Raw genomic sequence first — 13,041 nt, forward strand, 5'->3', positions numbered from 1 at the left:
TTAGAGCTAAAATGAACTAGAAGTCGAGTGAAATCAGTTTTTTTTTTTACTTCACCAATTTTAACTACACAGGCAAAGTCTGTTTTGGCATTTTGGGAGAAGTCTTACCAAACAGTTCCTTAATGTGTTAGCCACTTAGCCCCTGGCTGGTGAAGCTGCGACGGGGACGTGATCTCAATTCATCGCGCATCTTAATGAATGAGGGTAGCACGGACACTTCAGCTATCTTCATCGCGCATCTCAATTCTCAAATAATTTATATGAACTAGATGGAGCACTTAGCTGTTAGAGTGCAATTTCTTTTGTCCTCAGGTGGGTTGGGTGTAGCATCTATTCCTCTCCAAGGGAAAAAGTGCACCTAGCAAATCACTAGAGCAAAACATGATGTACACCTTAGTTAGGTAGACATTACAATATTACATTAAAATAACCTATTCTTAAGCTCGCGCTGCGCGTGGGCAACAAATTAATCCTAGTTTGGACCTACTACGACAGTGTACATAATATAGATGAACGTCCAGGGCGCATGCCTGGATCCATCGTCATGGACATGGCCAGCATGAGGCCGCCTGCTGAGCCCAAGAAGGTATGCGTCGTCGGCGCGGGCATGTCCGGGCTGGCGGCGGCGCGCGAGCTGCGGCGCGAGGGCCTCGCCGTCACGGTCCTGGAGCAGTGCGGCGACATCGGCGGGCAGTGGCTCTACGACCCTCGGACCGACGCCGACGACCCGCTCGGAGCCGCGGTGCCGGTGAATGTGCACAGCAGCATGTACGCGTCCGTGCGGCTGCTCAGCACGCGCGAGACCATGGGCTTCTCCGACTTCCAGTTCGTGCCCAGGCCCGGCGCCGCCGGTCGCGACGCGCGCCGCTTCCCGGGACGCCGCGAGGTGTACTGCTACCTCAAGGACTTCTGCGCCGCGTTCGGGCTCGCCGACGCCGTCAGGCTCAACACCCGCGTCGTGCGCGTCGCCATGGCGGCGCCGGCGCCACGTGAAGCCTCCGGCGGCGACGTCAAATGGCTGGTGAGATCCGTACACGTCCAGCCGGACGGCAACGAGGACGGGGTGGCCGCCGAGGAGGTGTTCGACGCCGTCGTCGTCGCCAACGGCCATTATTCGCAGCCAAGATTGCCCAAGATACAAGGTACCTAAACCAATATAATCCAACTGCTCACTACATAGTATTACATTTGCAAATAAACCAACTCTCGCCTGCTCGATCGATCTCGATCAGGAATGGGGGAATGGAGCCGGCGGCAACTGCACAGCCACTCCTACCGGGTGCCGGACCCCTACCGCGACGAGGTACGGAGGAAGAATCCACAGCAAAAGCCATTCATTATTTATGCTCTGCTTGCTTGGCAGCCTGACAATAGTCTTCGTCTCCGGCGACGGAGCGCAGACAGTGGTGATCGTCGGCTGCGGGGACAGCGGCCTGGACATCGCCCTGGATCTCTCCGGTGTCGCCAAGGAGGTTAACCTCTCAGCCAAGACCGTGGGGGACGCCACGACGCCGGCGGTGTCCAAGATCCTCGCCAACCACTCCGACATGCACCTGCACCCGCAGGTGCACCGCCTGTGCGAGGACGGGCGGGTGGTGTTCGCCGACGGCTCGTCCGTCGTCGCCGACACCTTCATCTACAGCACCGGGTACCTGTACTCGTTCCCGTTCCTCGACACGGGAGGGGTGGTCACCGTGGACGACAACCGCGTGGGCCCCCTGTTCGAGCACACCTTCCCGCCGGCGCTGGCGCCGTCGCTGTCGTTCGTGGGAATACCGATGAAGGTGTTCGTGCCGTGGTTCCTGGAGGCGCAGGCCAGATGGATCGCGCGGGTTCTGTCCGGCACGGCGGCGCTCCCGCCGGAGCAAGACATGCTGCAGGCGGTGCAGGAGGACTACCGCGCCAGGGAGATGGCCGGCTTCCCGGCGAGGTACTCGCACGACATCGGCAATTTCAAAACCAGTGTACGCACCATTCTTACCAACCTTTGTATGATACGGATTAAACATTTTTTAGAAAAAAAATTGACCTTGTGATACATACAAGAGAATTTGAACAGTTTTATGCTTAGATGCAAATGAGCTATTCTGTATAGTAGCGCTGATATGTTTAATTCTATCTTGGGTCAGGAGATCCTCGAGTTCGTCAACAGGTACACGGACCTCCCAAACATGGAGGATTGGAAGATGGAGCTGTTATTGACTACCTTAGGGAACAAGAAGGACAACCGCGAAACCTTCCAGGACCGTGACGACTACAGTGAGAACGTCAATCAGGGTTTTCAGAGATGGCTCTCCTTAGCTGGTGCCCAATATGAAGCTGCCATTGCTGCTGGTGGTGCTGGTGATGATGATGCCGGTGGTGATGCTGCGCAAGTGCAGCAGAAGCCATTGCCGCTCCATCTCAAGTCTGAACTCTAAACTCTGGACTGTTCAGGTGCATTTCCACTGCTTGAACGACGAAATGTTTACCCGTGTATGGACAATTAATTATTCATCTGTTAAATCTAACAATTTTGTAATGTACTGCCACCTTAATACTATCATTATTTATACTTTACCTTATCATCTCTCCACTTTCTATAACTATGATGTCTAGACATAAATCATACTCCCTCCATTCCAAATTATAAGTCATTCCAAGAATCTTGGAGAGTCAAAGCATTTCAAGTTTGACCAAAATTATAGAAAAAATTATAAAAATTTATGACATCAAATAGGTATACTATGAAAATATAATTGATGAAGAATCTAATAATACTTAGTTGATATTATAAATGTTATTATATTATCATACAAATTTGGTCAAACTTGAGATACTTTGACTCTCCAAGATTCTTGGAATGACTTAATTTGGGACGGAGGGAGTATCTGGGACCACCATAATGTTCGCCTCTACCGTATCATCCACTTTTCTTTCTAACCCCAGTTGAGTGACTTTTGTTTAGACTACAATATAATGTTCCATCAATTGCGCATTTCTGCCCTCCACTCTCGCCTTCCTAAATCCACAGCCTCGAGCCACATGTTTTCAAGCCTTGTGCAACAACTAGACTGTGCGCGCTGCCGTCATGTGAGGCTTGTAGAGTGGCTACTCGAGCGTGAATTGGCTGGTGAGATCCATACACATTGCGCCGACGTGCAGTGAGGATTGGGTGGCCGCAGAGGTGTTCAATACCGTTGGCATGGCTTGCATACATGTGGAGCTAAGATTGCCACGTAGGAGGTGTTCGATACTATATATGGGCATCGTCGCCAACAACCAATAATTGCAGCTATGATTAATATAATCTAACTGCTCACTATATAGTAAAATATGTGCAAATCAATCAGCCCTAGGCTGCTCGATTGGTCTGGGTCAGGGATGGAAAAAAGGAGCCGGTTGCAAGTGCACAGCCACTCGTACCGGGTGTCTGACCCTACCGTGATGAGGTACAGATCGGAGGCAGTGCAAGCCATTCATTTGTACTCTTCTTGCTTGGCTGTGATGGGTGCCTGAATAATTCATATTTCAAAACATGTGTGTTGTATTTTAGTTGAACCTTCAATGCAGTGTTTAAACGCTATAGTTACTGGTAGGACAAAACACGACTTTGAAAAGGAAAAAAGTATATGTTTTTTCGCTTATTCATCTTCATTCTTGATCTAACAGCCTAGTTCTTCTCCAACTAAACCCTATCTTCCTGGCCACCTTCTTCACTCCCGACTATGAACTAGCGCTGATGCTGCTCGCCAAATCCGATGCCAGCAGGCTCCTAGTTCAGTCAATACCTTTCTCCCCAGATCTATCATGTGTACAACTCAGAGACAGACACAAAAATCTACAGTAACACTGACAAATCTTACGATAATATAATCTTGGTGATGGCAATATGAAAATATTGTAGCGCGGGTGACCGCCGTCTTCGTCACGCTTGTGTCGACCCATATCTGTATTGGCTATGTCGGCTGCTCAAGATACTATGGGAAAAGCGCCTTCAGTACCCGTTCCTAACCCCCTTTAGCACCGGTTGTACTAGTTGTGCAATCGGTATTGCTACTTTAGAACTAAAGGGATCCTTTTGTACCGGATCAAATAACCAGTACTAAAGGGGGGCCTCTAGTACCGGTTGTTTATACCAACCGGTACTAAATTGGCTGCCACGTCGCGCGTGGCCGAAGCCAATTTAGTACTAACTGGTATAAACAACCAATACTGAAGGTCTTTTTTCTTTTCTATTTCTTTTCACATTTTCTTTTCTATTTCTTTATTCTATATTAGTATTTCGTATTTGCACTACTGGAGAAATCGCTTCTGGTACCGGTCCGTAACACCCTCTAGTACGGGTTGTGCAACCGGTACTGGCAATCCGGTACTAGGGGGTGCTTTAGTACCGGTTGAAATAACCGGTACTAAAGGTAGTACCGGTTGGGGATACCCGTACTACCTCTTTATCTTCATAGTTCACTTTAAGCCCATATCGGTCCAATTGCTCCAGCCTCCCAATCGGCCGATTTCCACCAACCCCATCCGCGGAAACACTGAAGCACCAATCGGTCGATCCTCAACTGTAGCATCAATCGGCCGATTTCCAATCGTGACCTCTGTGTCTTGCCGCATCTCCTGATTTCTTCCTTTCTTGATGCCAATTTCACACGTGTCAAAATCTGGCGTCAACATCTTCTTTAATATTTTCAGTTCTTTTGATTTCATCATATTTTAATGCTACATGTATGAGTTACAGTGTTAAAAACCTAACTTGATATGTTCTAGTAAATCTATAGATGTATGCTCCTGTAAGTAATATTAAGTCTGATTCTAGTGATGTATTTTATGCATTGTTCCAGTAAGTCTGATTCCACTAACTTGATATATTCTAGTAACTTGATATGTTCCAGTAAACCCTAACTTGATATGTTCCAGTAAATATGATTCCAGTAATATATTTTAGTCATCATTAACTATTTACTTGTATGCATTGTTCATAGATCATTAACTATTTAGGGGTTTCTAATAGTAAAAATTTATTTGTGCCTTCACTAACTATACAAAAAATTCATATAGTGTCAATATATCTGCATCAATATATCTGTGTAAATTTTTGACTATTATCTGCATCAATATATCTGTCATCCATTCTATTCATAAGTTTATATGCCATCAGTTAGATATCATTAGACATATACTTAGATTATTTTAGTTTAGTCATTTGTACCATTTATCGTTCAAACTTCATTAATTTACAACGCTTTAGTGCCTGTCAATTGTATAAAAATATTCCGTAACGAGTTAAAAATTTTAATTTTCAAATTTGAATGGTATTTTTACATTTGAGGGGTTTCTCATAGGAAAAATAAATTTGTTATCCGACTACTACTGTAATTCCATATACATTAGGTTTCTTAATTATTTACACTGATATTGTTCCTGTAATTTCAATTTGTATATTCTGTAGTTTTTAATTTGTGTAAATTTGCATGTTGTGTTTGCATCTTTAGGGTTTCCACTAACAAATTATTTGTTCTTTGGCTAACCATAGAGAAAATGTGTTTAGCTGTTTAATTTGCTTTGTCTTGTTAATATTTTTTTATGCTACTGTTGAGTTTCTTATCTTAGCTATTTATATGAGACTTTTTTCAATTTCAAATGTTTGTAGCTAGTGCACATTTGTAGAGTTCTTGTTAATCTGTTTCAGCTTTCCACAATTGTAAAGGACAGGAAGTTTATGCAACTGTTATCTTAGCTGTTATAATACTTTATGCTATTGTTCTATTTGTTATCTTTCATTTATTCATGCACTTATTCTAAATTTAGTGATGCAGTGGTTTTATTTTAATATGAGGTTTTGCTTTATCAAAAAGTCTAAATTTATTCTATAAGTGTCTATAGGTAAAATTTTGTTTATCCGTTTACATTAGCATGCCATGTACATTCATAATTCTATATACATTAGGATTCTTAATTATTTACACTATATTAGTAAGTAACTTACAGTGTCAGTGTTACTGTAATTTCAATTCGTATAATGTGTAATTTTAAGTTTTTATAAATACATTGAATTTTGATTTTGCTAGACTCTTCCATTGGTCATGCTCTAATATGATTTTAGGTTTTTCCTCCTGTTCAATTTGTTATCTTAGCTCTTGCACAAGTTCTTCTAGAATTTTCACACTTTACATTTGTTGCAGCATCGTTCTCTTTCTTTTCACGCTTTTGCAAGGGAAGAAGTTCCTATGACTCGTCACAATTTGTGCTACTTTGGTATCACTAATGATCCTCAAGACTGTCTGATTTTAGCTTGGTCACAAACTGATGAGAACAAGAACAAGTGGATGACAACAGTCCGTGCTTTGGAGAGTCTGGTTGGTCATAAAAATCTTCCAAGGTTCAAGATTGCAGTGGATCCAGGTAATCTTCCGTTATTTACCAATTTTTAGAGTTTGATTTGGCAAAATAAATTTATTTGTCCTGAGTTTTTAACAATTTTCTATTGTTCAGGTCGCAGGTTTGGTTTTATTCTTTGCCTAGATAGTCAGATTGCACAAGGCATTCATGGTCGCTATGTAGTCAGATTGCACAAGGCATTCATGGTCGCTATGTTTAAGTTGGGCAAGAGAAGATCTTCTTTGACCTAGTGAGGAGTGTGAAGAAAATGCCATTCTATGAAGATTGCAATCAGCATCTCAAGGTTTTGAGGTGGATATGAAGAAGTGTTCCAGAAATATCTGATTAAGGACATGCAGGAACCAGATATGTCTTTGAATCTGGATGTTGCATTTTGGTGTCTTTTGCTTTGGATAATATATATCTGTAGTTAACTAGATGTAGCATCAAACTTTCTTTTGATGTGTGTAATATGCAAATTGCAAGATGCTACATCCATATGTCTAGAGTATTGGAATGATGGTTTATGAACATATTTAAGTATGGCTGAATATTTTAAGAACTTATTTTATAATTAGTTATGAATATTATGGCTGAATATTATGGCTGAACTTGTTTTATAAGTATGGCTAACTTTTATGCAAATTTGAAGAATGATAAGATGCCATATGTGGTTTTCCTTTTTATTATTCAATTCTCTAGTTGAAAAAATATGTATGAAGAAATCTGCTAAAATGTAATGTGTTTTAGCATTTCATTACAGTTTGAAATCTGCTAGAAATCTGACTATTACAGTTTGAATTTCATTAATTTACAGTGCTTTAGTGCCTGTAATTTGTTCAATGTTGTCATGTAAACGAGTTGCAATTGTTTAATCTTGTCATGTAAATCTGATTTGTATTTTTACATTTGAGGGGTTTCTCACAGTTAGAAATAATTTGTTATCTGGCTAACTATAGAAAAAAATGTTTCAGTTGTTAATTTTGCTCAACATTTTCAGATGTATTTTTGCATTTTATTTTTCCTTGTCTTTTTTGCATCAGTTTGGTTAATATGTGCTCAGCATAGTTGTTTTCTTTCTGCATCAGTATCCTAGGGTCATAATTTTCACGTGACAGATGTATTTGTAGCATCTGGATTTTTTTCTCTTCAAAACAGGGTGTTTTTCACCTTCAAATCACCCGGGTAATTGTGGATTCAGAAATACCTAGGTTAGCAGTAGACACTCTCGTAATAGATTTCTCTTCAATGCCAACCACGCACATAAAACTAAAAGGTAGGCCGTGCCAATAACACCAATAACACAACCGGTATGAGTATGACTTCAAAAATAATAAATAACTTTTTTCTTGGCAAACAATGATGACCTACATCTAGATCATATATTTTAAGTTGTTTTTGTCGTGGTGTCTTCCTCATGAACACCAATAATGCACTTCCGCTTTTCCTGAGCACGTGTAGTCCGTAGTTGTTTTTTGTTCAGCTCGGCCTCCATAAACTGGGATCCCATTATGCGCTATTTACCTTCATCTTGACATCCATAATTATTTTTGCCTAGACTATTTATTTACGTATTCACATGGTGCCTCGCATAGTCCCAACCATCCTCCTGCAGGATCGATCACTGCAGTAGACTGTGGGGTTTTGCCTTCTGAACAGAACAGTGATACTGGGATGCGGAAGTGAGGTAGCCGGTAAGAACGACATTGCGGTCTTCCTGTTTCTAGTAGTGTGGAGCAATCTTAGGCCCTATTTAGAGGGCATATTTCCGCTATTTTGTAAAGCTATTTTGTAGTAAAGGTTGTTAGATTGATCTCCTCCCCAATGGGCCCAAAGGCCCATTGGGACCCTGATCCGCGCCCTGATCGGGGGTGCTCACCCTAGCATTGGGTGGTGGGCTCCTGTCGCGCTGCGCTATATAAACAGGGTGGGGGACCCGGCTCGGCTCACGAGGTTCGCCGCAACCAGCCGCCCCACCGACACACCTACCGATCTAGGTTTTGCGCAGTAGCGGCGGGAAGTACCACCGCTACCTCACCGGCGACCGGACTCGGCACTGCGCGTCGCTGCCTTGCGCAGACTCCACCAAGCGAACCAGCGATGGCCAGCAGCTCTACTGCTCCCACCCCTAGGGTGAAGGTACCCCTATCTCTCTCTCCCTCTCGGCACACACCAGAAACACCATGTCCCTCATGTTGTTTATGATCCCGATTAGATGTGCATCTAGAGATCCTAGGCACGCGTCTAACAATGGTATCAGACCCCTCACTAGAAGCTCTTCTAGATCAGGAAAAAGAAGTAGATCCAAAAAGAAACAGAAAAAGTAAAACCTAAAACCCTAACCCTAGAACTAAAGAAAAGAGGGACGCGGGGAGGCTTACCTGCCGCCGTCCTCACCGCTGCACATCCACCGACGGCGAGCGGCAAAGGCCGGCCGAGCCTCGGGCTCACCGGGGAAAAGGTCCACCCGAGCTGCCGGAGCATCCGCTCGGGGCTCGGGTTGGGGGGGGGCGCAACAGCACCACCAAAGGACCGCTCGACGGCGGTGCGCCCAACCTCGCGGTGGACGCGCGCGCCGGCGAGGGGACCCGCGGTGGCGCCGGCCCTCCTCCATGGTCGCCATGGCTCTTTGGATCTCGTTTTTTTTTCGGGAGGCCCGGAGGGAGAAAGGGGGGAGGCAAGAAAGAGAAAGGGGAGGGGGCTGCCGCGGCCGTGCGCCGGTGGGGCCATCCCTCCACCGCCGCCGTCGGCCATCGCCGGGCGCGGGAGAGACAGCCCCGCCGCCGCCGCCACGGTGGGATCTCGCGGGGGAAAGAAAGGAATGAAGCTATGGTTTCCGGGGGATCGGCCGTCGGGCGCTTTTGTTCCGCCGAAATCAACGCACGGCCGTCCGATTAGATCGACGGCTCACAGCTGCCGGCGGGGGTCCGCGATCGACATTGCGGTATGCGGAAGTGAGGTAGCCGGTAAGAACGACATTGCGGTCTTCCTGTTTCCAGTAGTGTGGAGCAATCTTAGGCCCTATTTAGCGGGCATATTTCCACTATTTTGTAAAGCTATTTTGTAGTAAAGGTATTTTGCAAACTAGAAGTCTATATAGTAAAATCAGATTTTTTTTTTTACTTCACGAATTTTGACTACACAGGTCTGTTTTGGCATTTTGGGAGAAACCTTCCCAAACAGTTCCTTAATGTATTAGCCACTTAGCCCTGGCTGGTGAAGCTGCAACGGGGACGTGATCGAGTTTGCTTGCATAATAGGAAGCTACTACACAACATTATTTGCACACTTCACAAGAGAATGAATATAATGAGGGCAGCACGGACACTTCAGCTATCTTCATCGCCCGTCTGAATTCTCAAATATTTTATATGAACTAGATGGAGCACTTAGCTGTTAGAGTGCAATAGTGGTTGAGACAAGACAACCGCAATTTCTTTTATCCTCGGGTGGGTTGGGTGTAGCATCTATTCCTCTCCAAGGGAAAAAGTGCACCTAGCAAATCACTGGAGCAAAACATGACGATGCTTACACCTTAGTTAGCTAGACATTACAATATTACATTAAAATAACCTATTCTTAAGCATAATATAGATGAACGTCAGTGTACATAATATAGATGAACGTCCAGGGCGCATGCCTGGATCCATCGTCATGGACATGGCTAGCATGAGGCCGCCTGCTGAGCCCAAGAAGGTATGCGTCGTCGGCGCGGGCATGTCCGGGCTGGCGGCGGCGCGCGAGCTGCGGCGCGAGGGCCTCGCCGTCACGGTCCTGGAGCAATGCGGCGACATCGGCGGGCAGTGGCTCTACGACCCTCGGACCGACGCCGACGACCCGCTCGGAGCCGCGGTGCCGGTGAATGTGCACGGCAGCATGTACGCGTCCGTGCGGCTGATCAGCACGCGCGAGACCATGGGCTTCTCCGACTTCCAGTTCGTGCCCAGGCCCGGCGCCGCCGGCCGCGACGCGCGCCGCTTCCCGGGACGCCGCGAGGTGTACTGCTACCTCAAGGACTTCTGCGCCGCGTTCGGGCTCGCCGACGCCGTCAGGCTCAACACCCGCGTCGTGCGCGTCGCCATGGCGGCGCCGGCGCCACGTGAAGCCTCCGGCGGCGACGTCAAATGGCTGGTGAGATCCGTACACGTCCAGCCGGACGGCAGCGAGGACGGGGTGGCCGCCGAGGAGGTGTTCGACGCCGTCGTCGTCGCCAACGGCCATTATTCGCAGCCAAGATTGCCCAAGATACAAGGTACCTAAACCAATATAATCCAACTGCTCACTACATAGTATTACATTTGCAAATAAACCAACTCTCGCCTGCTCGATCGATCTCGATCAGGAATGGGGGAATGGAGCCGGCGGCAACTGCACAGCCACTCCTACCGGGTGCCGGACCCCTACCGCGACGAGGTACGGAGGAAGAATCCACAGCAAAAGCCATTCATTATTTATGCTCTGCTTGCTTGGCAGCCTGACAATAGTCTTCGTCTCCGGCGACGGAGCGCAGACGGTGGTGATCGTCGGCTGCGGGGACAGCGGCCTGGACATCGCCCTGGATCTCTCCGGTGTCGCCAAGGAGGTTCACCTCTCAGCCAGGACCGTGGGGGACGCCACGACGCCGGCGGTGTCCAATATCCTCGCCAACCACTCCGACATGCACCTGCACCCGCAGGTGCACCGCCTGTGCGAGGACGGGCGGGTAGTGTTCGCCGACGGCTCGTCCGTCGTCGCCGACACCGTCATCTACTGCACCGGGTACCTGTACTCGTTCCCGTTCCTCGACACGGGAGGGGTGGTCACCGTGGACGACAACCGCGTGGGCCCCCTGTTCGAGCACACCTTCCCGCCGGCGCTGGCGCCGTCGCTGTCGTTCGTGGGAATACCGATGAGGGTGTTCGTGCCGTGGTTCCTGGAGGCGCAGGCCAGATGGATCGCGCGGGTTCTGTCCGGCACGGCGGCGCTGCCGCCGGAGCAAGACATGCTGCAGGCGGTGCAGGAGGACTACCGCGCCAGGGAGATGGCCGGTTTGCCGGCGAGGTACTCGCACGACATCGGCATGTTCAAAATCAGTGTACGCACCCTCCTTACCAACCTTTGTATGATACGGATTAAACATTTTTTAGAAAAAAATTGACCTTGTGATACATACAAGAGAATTTGAACAGTTTTATGCTTAGATGCAAATGAGCTATTCTGTATAGTAGCGCTGATATGTTTAATTCTATCTTGGGTCAGGAGATCCTCGAGTTCGTCAACAGGTACACGGACCTCCCAAACATGGAGGATTGGAAGATGGAGCTGTTATTGACTACCTTAGGGAACATGAAGGACAACCGCGAAACCTTCCAGGACCGTGACGACTACAGTGAGAACGTCAATCAGGGTTTTCAGAGATGGCTCTCCTTAGCTGGTGCCCAATATGAAGCTGCCATTGCTGCTGGTGGTGCTGGTGATGATGATGCCGGTGGTGATGCTGCGGAAGTGCAGCAGAAGCCATTGCCGCTCCATCTCAAGTCTGAACTCTAAACTCTGGACTGTTCAGGTGCATTTCCACTGCTTGAACGACGAAATGTTTACCCGTGTATGGACAATTAATTATTCATCTGTTAAATCTAATAATTGTGTAATGTACTGCCACCTTAATACTATCATTATTTATACTTTACCTTATCATCTCTCCACTTTCTATAACTATGATGTCTAGACATAAATCATACTCCCTCCATTCCAAATTATAAGTCATTCCAAGAATCTTGGAGAGTCAAAGCATTTCAAGTTTGACCAAAATTATAGAAAAAATTATAAAAATTTATGACATCAAATAGGTATACTATGAAAATATAATTGATGAAGAATCTAATGATACTTAGTTGACATCATAAATATTATTATATTATCATACAAATTTGGTCAAACTTGAGATATTTTGACTCTCCAAGATTCTTGGAATGACTTATAATTTGGGACGGAGGAAGTATCTGGGACCACCATAATGTTCGGCTCTACCGTATCATCCACTTTTCTTTCTAATCCCAGTTGAGTGACTTTTGTTTAGGCTACAATATAATGTTCCATCAATTGCGCATTTCTGCCCTCCACTCTCGCCTTCCTAAATCCACAGCCTCGAGCCACATGTTTTCAAGCCTTGTGCAACAACTAGACTGTGCGCGCTGCCGTCATGTGAGGCTTGTAGAGTGGCTACTCGAGCGTGAATTGGCTTGGTGAGATCCATACATGCAGTGAGGATTGGGTGGCCGCAGAGGTGTTCAATACCGTTGGCATGGCTTGCATACATGTGGAGCTAAGATTGCCACGTAGGAGGTGTTCGATACTATATATGGGCATCGTCGCCAACAACCAATAATTGCAGCTATGATTGCCAAAGACACAAGGTACCTAAAACAATATAATCTAACTGCTCACTATATAGTAAAATATGTGCAAATCAATCAGCCCTAGGCTGCTCGATTGGTCTGGGTCAGGGATGGAAAAAAGGAGCCGGTTGCAAGTGCACAGCCACTCGTACCGGGTGTCTGACCCTACCGTGATGAGGTACAGATCGGAGGCAGTGCAAACCATTCATTTGTACTCTTCTTGCTTGGCTGTGATGGGTGCCTGAATAATTCATATTTCAAAACATGTGTGTTGTATTTTAGTTGAACCTTCAATGCAGTG

At 46.4% G+C, this 13,041-nt stretch overlaps 2 protein-coding genes across 2 annotated transcripts; both read left to right on the forward strand.

Annotated features, from left to right (window-relative positions):
* The first annotated feature begins 495 nt into the window (after positions 1–495).
* LOC101772912 (flavin-containing monooxygenase FMO GS-OX-like 8) lies at positions 496–2,567 on the forward strand. Its single transcript, XM_004958984.3, has 4 exons — positions 496–1,142; positions 1,233–1,303; positions 1,401–1,964; positions 2,130–2,567. The coding sequence occupies exons 1-4, from the start codon at positions 527–529 to the stop codon at positions 2,418–2,420; spliced, it is 1,542 nt and encodes a 513-aa protein (XP_004959041.3). The 5' UTR covers positions 496–526; the 3' UTR covers positions 2,421–2,567.
* A 7,399-nt stretch (positions 2,568–9,966) lies between these two features.
* On the forward strand, positions 9,967–12,054 carry LOC101765470 (flavin-containing monooxygenase FMO GS-OX-like 8). The gene is made up of 4 exons (XM_004955670.2): positions 9,967–10,615; positions 10,706–10,776; positions 10,874–11,437; positions 11,602–12,054. Exons 1-4 carry the CDS (start codon positions 10,000–10,002, stop codon positions 11,890–11,892), a joined length of 1,542 nt encoding a protein of 513 aa, XP_004955727.2. The 5' UTR covers positions 9,967–9,999; the 3' UTR covers positions 11,893–12,054.
* The last annotated feature ends 987 nt before the right edge of the window (positions 12,055–13,041 follow it).

This window comes from Setaria italica, chromosome II (assembly GCF_000263155.2).
Source record: "Setaria italica strain Yugu1 chromosome II, Setaria_italica_v2.0, whole genome shotgun sequence".
In the NCBI taxonomy this organism is placed as follows: Eukaryota; Viridiplantae; Streptophyta; class Magnoliopsida; order Poales; family Poaceae; genus Setaria; species Setaria italica.